At 38.4% G+C, this 20,299-nt stretch overlaps 1 protein-coding gene across 2 annotated transcripts in view; it reads right to left on the bottom strand.

Annotated features, from left to right (window-relative positions):
• Positions 1 to 20,299, bottom strand: part of Scn3a (sodium voltage-gated channel alpha subunit 3) — a 106,658-nt gene that overhangs the window by 22,486 nt on the left and 63,873 nt on the right. For both annotated transcript variants that reach the window (XM_075985012.1, XM_075985013.1), the window contains 5 exons: positions 17,077 to 17,250; positions 15,627 to 15,983; positions 13,058 to 13,528; positions 2,170 to 2,290; positions 855 to 1,009 (listed from right to left, as the gene is read on the bottom strand). In XM_075985012.1, coding sequence (XP_075841127.1) covers positions 855 to 1,009; positions 2,170 to 2,290; positions 13,058 to 13,528; positions 15,627 to 15,983; positions 17,077 to 17,250 — 1,278 coding nt within the window. The remainder of the gene's footprint in view (positions 1 to 854; positions 1,010 to 2,169; positions 2,291 to 13,057; positions 13,529 to 15,626; positions 15,984 to 17,076; positions 17,251 to 20,299) is intronic.

Below are 20,299 nucleotides of genomic sequence, written 5' to 3'. Positions count from 1 at the left end.
TCAGCATCTTCATTGACTGCATGTGTGTTTTTATCTCTACTTCTCACCCAAAAGTATCTACCTCAATCACAGCAAAAAGACATGCTTCAGTTCATGGAGGATGAACAAAAGATGTTCAGTTCACAAGGGGTAGAATTGGCTCCTTCCAACATTTTCTATGATTTCATTGCTTATTTTCAAAGAGTAAGTTTATTAAACTTAAAGCAAGACACACAGATAATCCATAAGTATAGTAATTATGGCAGACAGGGTGACATTTGACTGTGATGCTAGCATAGCCAGGGAAATGTCTCTGCAACTGGTGAAAAACACCAGAGGCGAGGTTCCTTCTGACTGTTTCGTGGTTGTTGAGGAATAGTCCTTTATACTGTGTGAAGATGTGACACTGTGCTTGGTTTAATAAAAAAGCTAAACAGTCAATATAGCTATATAGCTAGGCAGGAGGTATAGTTGGGACTTTAGAACATAGTTCTGGGAAGAAGAAAGGCGGCTCCCCAGGCAGATGGAGAGGAAGCAGGATGGGCAGTGTAGAGAAAAGTTAACTGAGCCATGAAAAAGAATGTAGACTAAAGGATACGAGTTGATTTGAGTGGGATAAGCCTAATCTATAGGCTGTACTTTTATAATTATATATAAGTCTGTGTATCATTTTTTTTGTGAGCTGGCAGCCCAAAATAAAAACCTGCTACACCTGGTTCTGGCTTGTTTTGAACAAAGTTTTGTGGAGAGTTCGCAGCTCTGCATGGCACAGATGCACGTGTTCTTTTGATCCCCACACTAAGCAAACACTGCTTGCATTTCCAGAGTCAGGTCCTCCGCTAGAGCCTGGTTCTCCCTAGTACTCCTTCACTCACCAGAGCGCCGCTGCTGAGGAGGATCATGAAGACAATGAAGGTCTCGAACCAGTTGTGCTCCACAATGCTATAGCAGGTCTTCCTGAGATTCCACCAGATCTTCCCTTTGCCTTCTTCTGTACTTACTTGGCAGAAGGGAAACTTTTTAATACACCCTAAAAGGCAGCATTAGTATAATTAAGAAAAATATGCTTTGATCATTAATTCAAAAAAAATAACATTTTTTTTTTTGCTTCTCCCTCACCCCAATTCCAGTTCATCATTTTATAGGTCACACTGGCTGCTTTATTGTCTAGTTTTGTTTCAACACTCTCGTATATAATGAGCCATACTTAAGCTTACAGGCTTAGAATTGATGGAATTTCTGTATATTTGCTTGAATAAAAAATATTATTGTTTCAATTCAAGTTAGAGTCTCTTTGCCTTGAGGTCACAGAGGAAAATTGAGTCATTTTTCATCGCATTGGTTTGGAAGCAAAGCCAGATATGAAAAGTTGTTTATTCATATTTCCACGTAACCCAGGTTTTCACTCCCTTCTTTTAAAGGACAGAACATCCCACTGTCTCCCCAGGTGTCAGCCACTGACAGACTTCTCAAGCTAATTTGTATTTGGCCTCAGCTCTCTTCTTCGTCACCCCTCTGACTCCCGGTGCAGCCAGTGTCTCTTACTCTGCTCTATTCTCTTCTGCCTTTTAGACTTCATGCGATTTCCAATTTCTGTCTAATCTGATGCTCTCTCTGAGCTACTGCCTGTCATGTTGAATCCAACTGCGATGGATCCATAAATCGTCATTGATTTCTGTGCAGGATGAGTTGATCACTGTGAGAATGACGTGGTAGCATACCAACATTCTACAACACGGCACCATCTCCAAACAGCCCTGGTCAGAGCACACGTTAACCAAAATTGAAACTGGGAGGAACGGGATGTCGTTACTGCAGCAGCTGCGAATCTAGTTACCCTACTCCCTGCATATTTTAAAGGGATAGCTGCGTGGTATGACAGTGAGCACCATACGTCTCAAATGTTATTATGTTCTGAAAGATAAGGACAACAAACGCAACGCAGAACAAACAACCAAACAACATCCACACTTAGCACACTTCCCTTTGTCCAGACACAGTCTCTGCTGTAGTCTCTGGACATCTAAGATCTGAGGCGACTTAAGAAGAGACAAGTGAAACAGAAATAAATATGCCCTCACCATTTCTTTTACATGTTTTTGTTTGTTTGTTTGTTGTTGTTTTTTTATAAATAAGACCTATCCAGATCCTGTAATGATGGGACATTTCAACACCTTAGAGGTTCTTTACCTTCAGTAAAGCAAGCTTCCGGTTTAAGGTCTTCCTCGGGTTCAATTTCAGCCTGTTCACCTTCTCGGGGTGGAGCAACATCAACTGTGCTTCCTTCTGAAGAGCTGGTTGCGTTTAATTTCTGGAAACAAAGCCCATGTAAAGGTGTAAATCTCTTCCTTGTTAAACAAGGGATCGGGAAGCACTCTGTCACATGGGAGAAGATGGCAGGGACTAAGGATGGCTCCATAATGCTATTAATGATAACGCGCTAGGGACATGAGCGATGTCTACTCTTCAGACAGAAAGGACAATGGTTAGTGTTGATGGCACGGAAAGACAGACTTGTTTTAGAATCTTCACTTGTGCATGAGCGCAGTGTTCAAACAATTATGAGTACTCCGGCCACAGCAAGAAGAGTCTCTTAAAGTTGAGTGTGCTCGCATCTGCTAATGAGTATTTTAATTAAATGCATCAGATCAGATCACAGCTCCCACCTCTTTAGATGGGAAGTTTCAGAGGGCAAAAAGCACCGTCAGTTGCTTCTAAGGACTGTCCGTGTTTCTGTAATTTTAGCAAGGCAGGGCTACAGGTTACCATCAATCACACTCATTATGGCTCAGCTTTGAGCTATATTTTCCCTAGCTTACATAATTTTCTCCTCACTTTACTAGCAGAAAATGATGGATCTCCCCCTCTCAGTCTCTTTTGAACTGCATAAATGAATTCAACACTCGCCTAAGAATTCTAAATGAAATGGAAATTTCTCTATAAATTACATTGTCTGGAATCTTTATTAGGAGCTCATTCTGAGTGCAAGGTATGATCAGGCTGCAAATTTTTCCTCTAAATAAATCACTGTGACACGGCACACAGCAAGAATAGCCACCTTAATGTTGCTGGAATAAATATCCAATATGTTTTCTGAGATCATGTAGGAAGACATCACGGATGTGCAATGTTTCATGAAAACTGAGGCAAAGACATGACATACAGCCAAGCTTTCAGGGGACGTAAAGCTTTCAGGGTAGAAGAGAAGTTCATGGACTTGCTAATGGTTTCAAAGCCCCATTAATTTTCAGCAGCTAAGTGTTTGGGTCACACGGCTCTAGCCTTTGGAATAGTTAATGTGATATCCTAAAAAAGCCCAAATGACTCCCCAAACACACGTTCTATTGGGAGAAGTTTGGCTTATAATTCCTGGCTTCCCTTAAATCCCATTGCTAATTATGATTTTAATATTTCTGGATGTGAACTATAAAAAGTTGAAGAGTAACATTAGCATAGTGTTTTCTGTATTGTGATTGTGAAGGCAAGACTAACCATGCCCAACTAAGTATATAAAGAAAATGGCTTTAAGTCAAAATATAATTTAATATATGGTCCCTCCAGGTGAGTTGCATGCTAAGTAGGTGAACTGTCTCATCATTTTGGGCTGATGGCTCTTAGGATTGTTACAGAATAAGAATTTTTACCATCAAATTTCTTGACTTTTGGGAATGTGGGAAAGCTGAGATAGACCTCCTCCTGACAGTTTCTGTTTCTTTCACCCAGGCTATTTTTTATTCTTGGAAAAGAAAAGAAAAGAAAAGAAAAGAAAAGAAAAGCCTAGGAAAGCTGCCACTGGATAGTTGTAACTAGTTCTGTTATAACTAAGACCACACTGGAAAACTGATATCAGCAACTCAGCTGCACCAGCGGCTGCTATAGTGAATGCTAGGGCTTTTGATAAGTGAGTGCAATTATACCACTGCGTCAACAGCACGGATAAGAAACTAGAGTAGTCTTGGTTTCAGAGATCGGTCACCAAAAGGTCCATTTTCATCTTCTCCCTCTTGGCCGAGCAGACTCAATCATTTCCTCCATGCATGATTACGGTCCACCTCCTCCATGAATTCTTACATGATTGCTTCGGTCACATCTCACCATCCACTTAGCCCATTACACTTATTGCCTTTGGGCAAATATGCCCATTTAGATACAGAGAGAGCAAACACCACATACACAAATATGTATACAAACATATACTTACACGTGTAGACCAAGTAGACATAAATATTATCTATTAAAAGATAAAATATATAACCAAATATGGAATAGATATGGAATCTTTATGTTGCTCTCATGAAGAGTGAGTAAATTAATGCATTTTGTTTCTCTTCTAGAGAGTTATGATGTTTAGATAAACTCATATGTGTTTATGATAAATTATTTGAATAAATTGATTTGAATGAAGTCTAACTATAGAAAATTCTTTTTATGAATATAAATGCTTTAATATTAGAAACATATTTTCAAAATGTTTTTCTATCATATCAGAAGACTTTCAATAAAAAAGTTTGTGGGGAGAATATTATAAGCATTATATATAAAATACATGCATATATGCTTTATTATGTAAAAATTTAAGAAGATATACTTATCGTTCACTTTCCATTTTGCCAATGGCAATATGTCTAATTTTCAATGATATCTCACCTATGCTATAGTGGTATCTTATATTCAAATACAAATATTTAAAATAATGTTTCATGACACAAATGATAATAGTTACTAACCTTGCCCAGTGTGAGCCTCTGGTTGCAATTTTACCATTGTCTTCCCTTAAGATAATAAATGAATGGCTGTACCCAACAAGCTTGGATATCATAATATCTAAATCCAATTGGCTCTGGAGATAACACACTTGAATCTTAAAGTAGGGAGAAAAGTATTCTATTATCCCCCCCCCCCCCATCTCCAAGGGCTCTGAGGTTCAGCATGTCTTCAGAATGGTGGGGAAAAGCCCTGGCCCTCTTTCTATTCTTGTCTTAGGAGCAGAAACTAAGTTCATGGAAAACTGTTTTGTGGCCATCCATAATGCTTACTGGTTGCTAAGTTTCTTAAGCTTTGGCCCTGGAAGCTTCCCAGTGAATATTCAGAGGGATTCCTACAAGTCCTTAGGATTTCCAGGGTCCAAAGGTAGAAAGATGGTATGATAGTGTCGGTCTCCTCAGTGTGTTTTTACAGGAGGCTTTGCCTCTGTGAGGGTTGGCACAGCGTCAGCTGGCACAGTCAGAGCACTCGTCCAGCTGAGGGCTGATTGGGGAGCAAGGCCACAACATCGTTTGAACCCCATAGGCCAGATTTTGGTTATAGGAAAATGTGAATGCTTTACTCCATAAACTATGTGAAAACTTCAAAAGTAGCGATTTTACTTACATTAGAAAATGAAGCCATAAACTGAGTTCAGATTGAGCAGCATCAACTGCCCAATATACTACCTGGCACTCTTGAGTCACTGGGTATATGAAGAAATTCACATCTGCACTAAAAATCACTGATTTACATTCTAAAAAATTAAGTTCTTTATATTCTATACATTGGTATAAGAGCAGTCTATGCTAATTCTACACACCATTATAGTATAAATAATCTATATACCAAACACTATGGAATTCATACAGTAGTAGAAGACATAATTCTTATAGTTATGGCAAAAGGATTACCATATTAACTGGAAGTATATGATTCATTTAAAAGCAGTGACTAATAAGAAATACAAAGAAAAACTTACTTTCATTTATATTGCCAGAGTTGTGATACTACAATGATATTAAAAAAGCAAAGAAACCAGAAATGAAATTTACCATATTAAAAATGACATAAATACTCTAAATAGCCAAAGTTAATACTTATTCTGAGGTAGTTAATACAAATAAGCACATAATGAAAATAGAGGCATAACAACAGAAAGCTTCCATATAAAAACCACATAGTACAAGCTCAATCTTGTTCTCTTGTACTATTTTCTTTTTAACCCATCCAATGTTACAAGGCCCTTAAACGTTAGAGTCTTCCATCCCTTGCAGAGGCGGCTGAGTCTACAGAGGGATGATGCTCTACGAATGCACGCCGGGAAGCAGGTTTTAAGATGCAACATTCTCCAGGCTGAACTCAGCCGCAGAAAACATGCCCGGCTGTAGCAGAAGCCTGGCGCAATGCTGTGGAAGCTGCTCGCTGATCCAAGAACCATGCCCTTAAACATGGTACCTGATTGTGACGCTTTCAAGGTTAACTACAGCTACCACACACCGAGAGGAATGGGTGATCTCAACAGAAGAATCACAGAATTAGCAACCAAACAGGCCATGAGAACATGCCCCCAGATCACGTGATGTTATAGAGCACTTCCTCCTTGTGATGAATAGTGCTCCTGAGGTTTTATCCAATTAAATAATAGAATTGAGCTTTCCGAGACAGAAGAGAATGTTAGCAACTGGCCCACTTCCACTGAAATGCGCTCACATTTCTTGAAGTTTTCAATCAGCGCTCAGATTTTTGACTCTTACAAACTGCTATATGGTTCAAGAGACAAAATAATAGATTCAGCCATTACAGATTGCCTCAAAAAATTGAGCCATTATTACTCTCAAGAATCTTGATTTTAGCATACAGGTAGCTAAAGAGAGTCTTTTGAGAGCCTTGGTATGATAATTTGAATATGGAAATCCATATCCTGATTTAAAATGTATTACATGAACAACAAGCAGCCATAGACTGGGGCCGTTTGTTGCTCGTCCAAGGCAAGAAGTGACTAAAACCAATAACTCTCTTGAACCACGTACTGAGTGGTTAACAAATATAAACTGCCACCATCTGGTTTCTCCTTGACATATGTTAAACGAACAGTACCCTGAAGTGCTCCTTTAATGTAAAAATAGCCATCATAAAAGCATGGTATGGAAAATGGAAAGTAATTACGTGGTGGATGAAGAGGAAGTCAAAGGGCATCGAGAAAGGAGGAGATAAAGGCCACTTATATCAAGAAGGGAGACAAACATTTCCATCAGAACCAGACTTAATTGGGGTTTCCTCTGTAGAAGAACACCAAGCCAGTTTCCTAAAGGTCAAGATGGAATAAAATCGCTATTCACACACTCATCTTTGCCTCTTGAGAGGTTGTTTGAAGGACACAGGCAAGATATCGAAAGCCAGAGCCATTTTCCCATCCATCAATGCCTGAAAACAACACAGTGCTTTTCCCTGTAAGTCCAATGCTCAGGAGCTCAGTCAAACACCCATCTCCACAAAACCTTCAGAAACAAGTGTTCTTGCAATGAACACAAGACACACAACTTCCCAATACTATTTCATTCTATTCTGCAAAATCACTAGCACTATATTTTTATACTTTTCATAAAAAAATATTTCTGAATTGGTTGTACTAACCAACTAAGTATTAGTGACCCTACAAAAAAAAATGCACGTATAAATTAAATTTGCAAACAACTCTAAATTAGAAGTAGATGCTGGCTTGCAGAACGTCAATGCCTAGCAAAGTTTGGCTTCTGGGCAGTATTCCTCCCAGAGCCTCCTTTTGGCTGAGATCAGTAATGGAACCAACAGAAGAAAGCTGAGTCAGAAGAGTAAAAAAGCCTTAGCTAAACCAGAGAGCCACAGCCATCACAGGAGATGACCCTGCTTCTCAGAAAACTACAATCAACCATCAGAAACAAATACATGATCCAAGTACCATTTTTTTTCATTTTTTGCACACTCAGTCTAGAATAGAATGTTTGGGAAGACCTTAATATACACAGGGAGATACCAAGTCAAAGAGAACAAGTACATTAGTGCAATGACTTAGTGATCCAGTTGCCACGTGTGTTTCCTGCTGGCGGCACAGACTTTTCTTTTGGATTACTTTATGATGACCACTGTGTGTTTTCAGATGATGGACTGAAAAAAAAATTACTCGAAGTCCAAACTGTATGGTACCTAAATGCGTGTTCAGACTAATATCTGTCTATACCAAGATCTCACTGCTGCCCTCTGCGTTTCTCAGAGCCTTTCCGAAAGCATGGATGCAAACCTCCCCCTGGAGCACAGGAATTGGTTCAGTTGAAAGTGCTAACCACTGATCTGAATATAATGACTTGAAAATGGCAGTACTATCACACACACCAAAAAAGGCCCTGGAGGCGTATTTTGGTGGCACAGTTTGCATATAAGGGCTGAATCATCAATAACAAAAAAAAAAGTTGTGGTCTTATTTTAATGAAATTAAAAAAAAAACAAAAATATGCATGCTCTCTTAAGTCCTTCATTATCTCAAACTGTAAGCACTTCTAAAATGTTTAAAATCGATATTATAAGAAATTATAGGGCATGCAATTATTGCTTTTTAAAATCTAAAAGACTAAAGTGGAAAGCCCATGGGCAGAATTAAGTATGATGTCAGGACTGCCCGTCTCGCCTGGTCATGCTGTGATGTGCCACACGCTTCAGCAGAGAGCAGCTGGGCCAGCCTCGCACTTCCTTGCCACGGCAGGGGAAGGATTATAGCTGCGGAGCATGCAGGCCAGTCAAAATTCGTTTACGTGGTGACTGTAAGAACAACTTGCTTTGGTAACCTGGGTAAAAGTGATGGCTCGAGCCTCTGGCGGCTTAAAAAACACCAGAGCGGCATTCTTGACGGCTCCAGCTTGGTCTCACGCCTGGGAGAAGTAAGAATGGTCAGAAGTGAAGGTCACAATAGGATATTGCTAGACTGAATTGGGAATTCAGTTAAGAATATGATCATTAAGAGCATTTATTCTAAATCTTTCCTTGGGGAAGATAAGCCAGTAATCTTTTAAGCACTAAATTAGATCATGATTACGAGAACATTAAAACCATAAAAAAATACCTCAAGATTGTACATTAGAGATTGCCATACTATTTGAAGAATTAGGAGTTTACTTAAGATAAAAAATATAAGTATTCTGAAATGCGAGCCTTCATTTTTTTTTCATACAAAGCTTTGGGTTTGCTTCTATACCAGCCTAAGTGGTATATACATACATACCTAATGAACACATTTACGGAGTACACATTTGGTAATATATAAAATACTAGAGTTTACACCTATGACTTTGAACACTTTCAGGTATTTTTTTTATCTCTGGCTGCAGTTACCAGTCATATTTTATTACAGATGAGTGGAAATACCTGAGTAGCAAGGGTTTTCAAACCCTCTAAGCTGACTGGTTTACTACCTAATGAGAAAAAAGAAAATGCATGCAATTGTGAAATAATTTTATTGTTTAAGGATAAATGTAATAAAATTCTGCTGTGTTCAGCCTAATGATTGCTAAGTCTGTGAGCGAAGCCAAAGGATGCTACACGCTATCCAAAGAGGAATTCAAGGTTTTCCTTCTAGTGTGGTCAAGATACTAGCGAAAACAAATCAAAACATTGTGTGTGTGTGTGTGTGTGTGTGTGTGTGTGTGTGTATGTGTGTTCAGGGTGTGTTCAAGGTATGTGCATGCGTGAGGTAGACCAAAGTTATATTTAGGTGGAATTAATCTAAATCTGCCCTGCAATGTTAGAGTATACCAATTTTTGTTATTTTTTTTAAGTTCCATCTTACGTGTTATGTGTTAGCATATATGAGAATTTTCCTTTTGCTCTTGGGTAAGTTTTTGGGGTACTACTTAAAATGTTTCATCCACATAAAATTTATTGTTAAATAAATGTAGAATTTATTGATTGTTAAACAGAACTTGAGTTCAAGCAACACATGTAATAGCATTTTTTACTTAATTTTTTCAGAAAATAGGACAAAGAATTTTGAGCCTATTCTTTTTCCTCCCCCAACTTCTCCCAGATTCTCCCTCACCTTCCTGCCCACCCCTCTTCACAGCAATCTATTTACTTTATATTCTGTGTGTGAGTGTCTCCCCTGCATTTATGGGTGTGTACCATGTATATGCAGCGCCTTTGGAGTCCTGAAGATTGTCAGATCCCCTGGAACAGGAATTACCTGGGTGCTGAGAAACAAAGTTAGGTCCTCTGCAAGTACAGCATGCGCTCTTAATCTTTAAGCCACCTCAACAGCCCCACAGTGCAGGCAATATTTAATATTACTTTGTAGAGTCATTTCAAAACTTAACCAAGCATAAAAATATATGCATAAGCTCAGGTTTTCATGAATTATTTCCTACTAACATTTATAGATTAAAAAAATTTCATTAACTTCTGCAATTAGATTTCATGAATTCAAAACTTGGTTGAAAGAGGATAGAATTATAAAAATTGTCCAATAATAAATTTTTGTTTAGGCAGCAAACTATTTCTGAGAATTGATGATGAGGAATTACGTCTTAATATTCCAAGTTTATGATGTGATGTTTAAGCTTTTCAAAAAAGAAATATCCGTAGATCTTATGGAGGTTCTGAAATGTCTTGAAACGAGCTTTTCAGCAGAAGAAAATGGAGATATTTATTCTTCATAACTCCACTGTCATTGGTCTCTGCTATTAATGCAAACGAAATTTCTTTCTTTGGCTTTGCTGTCTTTTCTTGACCTTAGGCTGGTCCGGCAATTGTGTCCTTAGCTGTATTCTATTTTGGGCTTATAATTATTTCTCTGGCCTCTCTTATTTTCAGGGAACCAAATAATTTAAAGTCTTGCATTATCTGCTCTACTTTTAGCTCCGACCTCACACCCTGCCCAATGCTGTCACCTTCAGCCCAAGCACCCCTTGCTGTCCACAGAGGATTGGTTCCAGGATTCTACAAAAATCCCAACCAATGGGATGTACACATCCTGCATATAAACTGGTCTGGCACCTGAAGAACACACAGGTAACCTACATAGTATCTTATATCTAGATTATCTGTAGTACAAAATGAAATATAAATAATTATTGCACTGTAATCTTTCAGGGAACAATGGAAATACAGCATTATCTATTCAGCAAATATATTTTTCTGTGATGTTTTTGATCAGAGGTTGACTGAACCCCAGTATGCAGAATCCATGAGTGTGAAGTGCAAAACTTAAATCCCTAATTAAACTCTTTCCACACAAACCTGGTAACCTTTCTCAAAAGACCATTTCAGTCAGCAGAATCACCACTTTTCGGATTCCTCAGATTCTTTCCGTCTGTTGAATTGCCAATTACTCTCCGTTCCCTATTACTTTAGGCCAGAATTACCTCATCTCGGTGCTATAACAATGGGTAAGATAATCTCCATTATCTCTCAGTCTAGCCTGCTTTGCACTTTAATATCAGACTTTCCTAAGGTGCCAATTCCTAATTGCTTCTGTGTTTCAGAATATTCCTTCTTGACCAGGTAGCCAATTCCAAGCTCTGACTTACTTTGAAATGCAATCAGAAGCTTCCAGACACACCAAGTGACCCCTCCTGTTGTCTCTCACTCACTATCCACCTTGGTAGTGGGTCGGAGCTCGTTCTCGGTCCTTGCTCTCCCTTTGCAGAATAATATCTTTTTCCTTTTCATGATGTGACCCAAATAGAAGGCCTATTTCAATCTTCTCTCATTTAGCAGCCTTCTCCATTCTTAAACACCTAAGAATTTATCACAGTCCTGTAAGGTCAAACTTCAAAGTAGGGTTTTAATGACTTTGTGAGTTTGTTGGGGAGCATGTGATAGAATCTGTCTTTGACAAAACTGGATAAAGTGGTCAGTGAATGATTGCTAGGTATTTGGTGTTTTTTCTTCAATCAGTCTATGCCAGGTGATGGGAAAGGAAGCTGGAACTTAGTCTTAGTTTACTAGGATGAGCGATGTGAATTAAATGTGCTACACACACTCTTGAGTGTAACTCTGGAAATGAATGTTGCTACTTCACTTAGTTTGCTGCCTTTCTTAGTTTTCCAGAAATACTTAAAATATGAAATAAATAGGGACACTATGTTGTAATGCTATAAACGTCCTATAAGGATTTTAAAGCAATTATCTTGCTTTTCAAAAGTTTCAAGAGAATTTAGAAAATCAAACATCACTCGTCTGATTCCTATGGTGAGGATGCTACAGCCTCAAGCTAAAGTATATCTCTTATAACTCCATCTGTGCTAGATTAACTTCCAGCTGTTAAGTCCAAAGGCCATAAATAAATAATAAAAAAATCTTAATTGAACCAATGTCACTATTGTCAGGAGAGTTCAAATTGTAGAACATAAGAAATTTTTCTTTTTTTCATTCTAACAACTATGAACCTGATAAAACCAGACTCTCTGAACATGGCGAGCAATGAGGACTGATGAGAAGGACTATGGCACGGGGTTTTGATCCTACTTCATGTTCTGGCTTTGTGGGAGCCTAGCCAGTTTGGATGTTCTCCTTCCTAAACGTGGACGGAGGGAGGAGGACCTTGGACTTTCCACAGGGCAGGGAACCCTGACTGCTCTTTGGACTGGAGAGGGAGAGGGAGAGGAGTGGGGGGAGGGGAAGAAGGGTGGGAGGAGGGGGAGGGAAATGGGAGGCTGGGAGGAGGCTGAAACTTTTTTTTCCTTTTCTCAATAAAATAAAATAAAATTTTTCCATCTGCAGTTTCTCTATAATCCTCAGTAGTTTCAAGTTAATATCGAAAATGTTATAGGTTTGCTCATCTTTAGCAGGGAAAAAAATCAGTGCTGCTTGTACCTTCTTAGTAAGCAAAATACTTTCTTAGATAATGTACTCTATTATGGTAAATGAAATACTCAGAGTAAAGACTACTTAAAACTCACAGTGATAGCACGACCACCGTTAAAATAGAGTTCGTTGATATTCCTAAACGGACAAAAGTGTTAAGTAGTATCTCTTTTTTTTTTTTCAGGGTTACATTTTAAATTGGGCTTTCAAGCCATCAAGAAAAGCGAACATTTTAATTGCTCAAATGGTGATTTCCCGTGGAAAGCTATAATTAAATGAATTTACCAATTTCTCATGATGTTCCAACATTACCAATACAACGTTCAGCTGTTTTGCATGTGGTGCTGGGTACTAGAAGACCTCCTGCCTGTTAAGCATTCTACCCTTGAGCTACACACCCAGCTCATTAACACCTCTTAATAAAGCACCTCAAAACACTTCAGAGAAGCCATACTGCAGGGGTTCTGCCAACAGTGCAACCTGGACTGAGAAGTACACATACCTCCTTGCTTTCTTCTAGTTCCGACTCACTGCTGAACTCCTCCGTATTTAAATTTTCAAAGTCAGACTCTCCCACGGCAATGGGCACGGTCACAGTGAGACTTGGGTTGTTTATGAATGACATGTAGTCATTTTCGTCGATTACATATTTCTCAACACTGCTTCCGGTACCTACTCCACTGGTGGTTCCATTGCCATCCTTGAGGTAATTAAGCTCCTTGCTTATCTCGATGCCGGTGTTATTGGACATGCAGCTGTCTATTTTGTTGCCTTCATGGATTTCTATAACTTTGGGCTTCCTGAAGAAGGCTTTGCGGAAGCACTCCCGTATCTTATTGTTCACATAATCAATTCCCTTCTGCATCCTTCCCACTGCAATCTGGAGGTTGTTCATCTCGTTATCATCATCAGTAGCAGCGAGGTTGTCTGAGCTAAAGGAGCTCAACAGTAAGGCCAGAAAGAGGTTCAGAACCTGAACGGAGAAACAGTAGAAGTTCCATGTTAATACTGAAACATGCCTAGAAATAATTTAGTGGACAGGGAGCCCAGGTCTTTGCTTCAGCGGGTTTCACAAATCCTTTTGAATGCAGGCTCCACATTAAAATCAAACACCATTTGAAGAGCATAACTCCTACCTGTGGTAACTAACAGGATAATGGTAACTTGGGCACCCTTTTCCAGTGAGAATAGCAGGGAGAAAAAATAGAATTAAATCACATCTACCCAGACTCACCAGTGAAAAGACAGAATCGCACTTAGAGTGGCTCTTGTCATGAGAAAAAAATATTTTTTTTATTTCTCATTATGTAACTTCCTCTTACCAGTTTGTCTATGGAAAGTCTAGTTTCATGTGTCCATGTAACAAATTTAATAATCTGCTGTTTTGTATTTAAAAAACCAACAACAACAAAACAACAACGAGCAGAAACAGATTTTTTTGGTTCGGTGACTATAGACTGTAATAGCAGATAAAGCAATTTGAATAAGGGCTAACCTACTTCCCCTCAAATACGCTTTAAATTTTTATGTGTCCAAATAGCATAGAAGGTGGAGAAAATTCTACAATGTTCTAGGGGTTAGCCAGACTCATATAATGTAATCCCTTCTCTCTTCGGTTTTGTCGAGTTTTGCCATGGCCCACAGCAGAGAATACCTGGGGATCTGGGGATAATACAGGGATGGCTCAGGATGTCTGACACAAAAGGAGATTTATTTACAGGGCTATTTTTGGCTTAAAGTGTAATTACTGAGTTTCTTCACACGGCAGGAGGCAAAAGTAAAGCAGGTTTCCCAATTTTCTAGCTATACATCATATTTTGTTCAGAATCTAGGGCTCTCCAATATACTATTTTAAGAAAAAGTACATGTATCCCCAGATCATTCTTTTGAAATGTACCCTTCAAAGGGAAGGCCTAGTGTGACTTTATAGACAATCTCAATATTTGCATATGATTCAGGAATTTAAGTATTTTGTTCTTGGGCAATTTCATGCATGTGAACAACACACACTGATCACTCCCAGCTGCCACCCTCCAACTACACTATCCATCGCCCTTCTCTGGGCAAATCTCTCTCTTGCAATCAAGTCCATTCCTTTTCTCTACTGCGGTTAACTGGGGCCATTTATGTGACCGCAAATATATTTATAGCTAGGTGGACTCAGCAGTGGAGACATAACTGAAGACAGTTGTCCCTGCTCTTCTAGAGTCCAAGCAATGGCTGGAAGTATTTTAAATTTTTCTGTATCGTCTATCTCTATCTATCTATCTATCTATCTATCTATCTATCTATCTATCTATCTATCTATCTATCTATCTATCATCTATCTATCATCTACCTACCTATCTATCTATCATCTATCTATCATCTACCTATCTATCTATCTATCTATCTATCTATCTATCTATCTATCTATCTATCATCTGGCATCTATCTGGCATCTATCATCCGTTTGTGTTTGTTTCTGTCTCTCTCTCTATGTATGCGTGTGTGTAATTATTCAAACTACAATAAGTCATTTTCTTTTCATAAAGCAAATTCACATAAGAACACATTTTATGCCCTATAGTAATTATAAACCACAGCTAAAGTACAATTCTTTATTTCATTAAAATTTGGTCTTAGAATTTGGGTCTAACCTATACTTTTAAAGAAAGAAATCTGAATTATGAGCCTGTAAAAAGTCATTTCAGTATAAAGTAATTGTATTTGTAGGGTTCAAAGAGATTATCATATCAAAATAATATCAGGATACAGTTAGTCTTGGTAAGAAAACACATCTTTTGACAAGAAGAGAAAAAGTAAAGGCAGTATTTACTGATCTTAGCAGGCATTAAATGCACCTCCCACCCTCACTTCCTCCACAGCAGGTCAGCTTTACTCCACTGTCACAGACAGGGGCTCCGACTCCAGAGAATTTAAATAATGTGGTCCTTCAATGGCTGCTTGTAGGGGGCTTTGACTCTCAGCCACTGGTTTTAAAATTAGAGCTGTGTTTACAGCTTAAGCCACCGTTTTACCCCCAGCACAAACTCAATTCTTATCTATGAACATCTGCAGTCCATACGTACCACAAGGTTGCCAATCACCATGACCAACATGAACACAATAAGGCACATGGTCTGGCCCGCGACCTCCATGCAGTCCCACATGGTCTCTATCCACTCGCCACACAGCACGCGGAACACGATCAGGAAGGAGTGGAAGAAGTCGTTCATGTGCCAGCGCGGGAGTGTGCAATCCTCGTTGATCTTGCAGACGCACTCCTTGTAGCTCTTTCCAAACAGCTGCATGCCGACCACGGCGAAGATGAAGACAATGATGGCCAACACCAGGGTCAGGTTGCCCAGGGCGCCCACCGAGTTGCCGATGATCTTGATGAGCATATTCAGTGTGGGCCAGGATTTTGCCAACTTGAAGACTCGGAGCTGTAATAAAATAATATGAAATTGAGTACATTTGGAAGCCAGGTCATTATTTTGGGAGTCACACATAACATAGATCCAAACCAAAAGTGATAATAATATTAGGATTACAAATCAAATCATATCATTTAAGTGCAATTTTCTATATAATTTTCATTTCATATTTATTGAAAGGTATACCTATGAAAACTATTATTCCTTTAATTACACAGACACTGTTAAAACATCAACTGTCACCTCAGATTCTGTTATAGAAAATGAGAAGAAATGCTAAAAGCACGAATTAAATTTTCTTTATCTTAAAATAGATGTGAAATAAGCTAATTTGACTTTTAAAAGCTTCGTTCAATTTGAAATACATATTATGTGTATATATATAAGTGTATATATTATATATAGCATATATATACTTAATTTCCAACAAAAACATATGTACTTTTAGTAAATATTTTTTGCCATAATTCAAAATGATTCATGATATCATTGTTTAAAACACCAAACGCATCAAACATTTTTGTATATGTTGAATCTGTTTTGTTTTGTCTTGATTTTGGAGACCGTCTCATGGAGTCCAGGCTGGCCTCAAACTTATGGTATATCTGAGGGTAACTCTGAACTAGGATGTCTGCCTCCAGCTTCCGAGTGCTGGGATTAGCGATAGGTGCCAATATTCCTGGCTTGCCACACGCTTTAGAGGAGTGTTCTTCTAATATGAGTGGGCATGGTTAAAAACCCGGCATTATTAATTGGGGTTTAACATTTTTATTAATCTTCTTTTCTCTTTTTCTTTCTTTACATTACAAATATGAAGTCAAAATAATTTCAGAATATAAAACTGATTTAGAAAGGACATATATGTTTGTAACATGTGGGTCTCCTACATGTCGAATTGTCAAGTATTTCAATTGTTATTTTTTTATCATTCTTAGAAAATAAATTATACTTATCTTCAAAGGTCATGTGTGTACATTTTCTGAGGATATCGACTTGGTGTAATTAAAAACACTATTTTAAACACTATGATCATTACATAAACAGACACTTAAAAGTAAGTCCTATGCTAATGAGAGATGGGACATGAACACCAGGGAGGTACCAGTCTGAAAGACCGAAGCACGGACAACCCCTCCACATTTGCCAGGCCAAGCTCCATTAAACTCAGGCTAACAATAATTCCGTCAAAAATATTCCAGCCCTCTTGGAAATAGTAATAGGGGTCCATGGCAATGATTTTCAGAACCATCTCGGCTGTGAAGATCCCAGTGAAGACCTGGAGAGAGACAGAGAGCGGTGCTGAGCATGGGTGAATCATGGGTGCTGAGCTGCGGGAATCACAAAGCGCATTAAGTCGGACCAAATACAAACATCTGACGTTTAAATCAAACAAATCAATACTGCCTTAGAATTTGTTCCACAAGCCAGCAATTGTGCTACATAGATTTGTCATATTTAACAAATCAGCTGGGTTTCTAGGGAAAACAAACGTTAAGATCGTTCGCTGTGCGCATTTTCAGTCTCACACTGGGTAATAGTTGTGGCATTATTGTCACTGGGCCCATTCAGCTTCCACACAGCAGCTCGCTGACTTTCTGTAATGCTACAAAATGCATTATTGGAAAGAAATCCACATATTATTGGAGGTTGCTAAAAATTACTTGAAATTGGTAAACATATACATTTTTACTTCTAAACTTTGTAGTTTCCTTGAAGGGGTAGCATTTGGTTTCTGCATTTTATGAACATTCCTCAAACTAAAGAGCGTCTTCCACAATCGTTTTGTAATAATGGTCTCTGGCTCCCTGCCTCAGAATTAAAGTTAATGGATTAATAGATTTAATTGAAGCAAGCAGGAGAATATCCTCAGTATTGCACATGAATAATTAAGAGTAATATGGTGAGCGGCTCCAAAAAAAATGTGTGTTTGACAATAGAAACAAATAAAACAAAACACATTAAGCACTGATCTCAAACTTGAAACCACAGGCAATAAGAACATAAGTGTATAAAGGGCTTTGAAATTATTATTGCCAAATTTTTTTAAATAGTTTCCTAATTCTGTATAGGTAAAGGCTCTGCTTTATGATGGCAACGTCGAAGTTCTCTTTATCTTGTGAAGAATCTCTGTCAAAATAAATTTATGAGAAACACTTAGTGTCTTAAACCAGCATACCTTTGAAAAAGAATACTGACTCATTCTATTCAAAGCATAAATGCAACCAATATCTCATTTTAAATTGTGCAAATATTTTAAAAGGAAATATCAATTCCAAAAAAAACATATCTTAACTGCTGTTAGTCATGTGTTCACAAATATAGAAGGAAAATGTATTGTGAGCAAGGTGGAACACATTTTGAAAAATGATGTTTTCATTTTACACAATAGTTCACCATGGGAATCTCTCTCTCTCTCTCTCTCTCTCTCTCTCTCTCTCTCTCTCTCTCTTTCTCTCTCTTACAAATAGTGCTCCCTGGTGAACTTAAAAATCAGTTCTAATTCATACAGATTTGATTTTTGGAAAACTTTCTGAAACAGAAACAGATATTATTTAAAATAGGCACCCTGATGATATAAATGCATTAAAACAAGCTAAAAACTCTTTAGCTAAATGGTTCTCCATATCTCTTCCTACAAAAAATCAAAACGAATCCTTTCATGTCTGCTGAGACGACTAGCTTCCTGCAGCTGGCAAATGGATATCCCAAAGTCAGACATTTACCTAAAATGCAATGCCACGATGAAAATTCTCCTTAAGGATATTTGAATGTGCATTTTTATTTCAAAATTACAGGCATCTCCCCTTCAATTTTTCCAGGGGTGGGTCCCCAAAGCACTGCTAATGCTGTTGTATTTTCCTGTGGTTTTATTCAGGTAAGTTGGCAAGGAAGAAATTCTCTAACGTAATACAATGTGTACATAGACTCTCTCTCTGGTTTCTAGGATCCCTATACTAGCTTAAAATGGCTGGGAGAAAAAAGAAAACTGCCTCCTGTGAAAATATGGAGTACCAGAGAGAAACTTGACAGAGGTTTGTAGGCCTCCAGATACTCAAATTGAATCAACCCAATCAACAGGGAAGTGATGTAAGGTTTATGTACTTTGGAAACAGACTGCAAAAAAGGTGGACTCCGTGATCAAAGTTAAAGCAGAAGGTCCCATAACCCTTTGCTGTTCTTTGGTTTTTAATTTGTCTTACACTTTTATGGTTTCATATATAAGTCACTGCATAATTATTTAAGTAACAATAGACTAGTATATTGAAATCATCATTTAGATAAATGAGTGAATTTTAATGAACTCCCAACAAAATATAACCATCTATCACCTATAATGTATAATTTAGAGCTAATGAACTCTTGTGTTGAGACTCAGACTTGAAGCCATCAGCATGTGCTTTGCTGCCTGATTATCCTGCTTCCCAAACTCTGTCATTCTGCGCTTTCATGTACAACAGCGTCAACACTGGAAGGCCATCAAACGTCAACTTCCATCTACATTCTGGAAAGTTCCCCAAATGGTCCACACTTGTTCAATTTCCCCTACTTCCCAGTATCCTGGGAAAAACGTAAGGGATGGGAGCAGAAATATTTTCCGTCAAGACTTCAATGAAAAGTTCAAGAGGTTAATGACATACATGTGGGAGGAAGGAAGCTGTTCAGCGAGTCCATGCTAGATGCTAGGTACAATGCTAGACTCTTCCACATTACCTCATTTGACCTACACAGCAACCTCACGGATGGGTACCATTACGCCCATTTCAATAATAAAAAACAAGGCTCGGAGCACTGTACTTTTCCAGAGATTATACTATTCATCTCCACCGACAGTTATAGTCAGGTCATGCTGTCTGTTGACTCTAAAGTGTGTGTGATTCTTACCAAAGCCTGATGCCTGAAGCAGCCTCTCTGGGAGTAGGAACAACCAGCCATTTGTTTATCGAGCAACTCCAATATAGACGCAGTGGGAGACACAAAACAAAATGCGATCCAGGGTCTGCCACTGAGAAACTCACAACAGATGGTAAAACCACAGCTTAGAGTATAAGAAAGTACTTACTGCGGGCTCAATGCCATGTTAGAAGACAGAGAGGAGGCAGGGGAACTGGGAAGAATATTAACTGAGAAGTGAGAAGCCTCTAGATGCGGATGCAGGAAACAGTGAACGGAGAAATATTGAAATAGATAAGCCACTGCGTGACATGTGTGTGGGTCTGTGTCGAGGCTTTTCTGATGGGACCGAGGATGACTATACAGGAAATAACAGGCATTAGTACTAGAAATATTTTAAAGGTTTTAATGGTAAAAGATAAATAGCCTGAGAG

This window comes from Microtus pennsylvanicus, chromosome 9, assembly GCF_037038515.1.
Source record: "Microtus pennsylvanicus isolate mMicPen1 chromosome 9, mMicPen1.hap1, whole genome shotgun sequence".
NCBI lineage: Eukaryota > Metazoa > Chordata > Mammalia > Rodentia > Cricetidae > Microtus > Microtus pennsylvanicus.
This window is presented reverse-complemented; position numbering and strand designations above follow the sequence as displayed.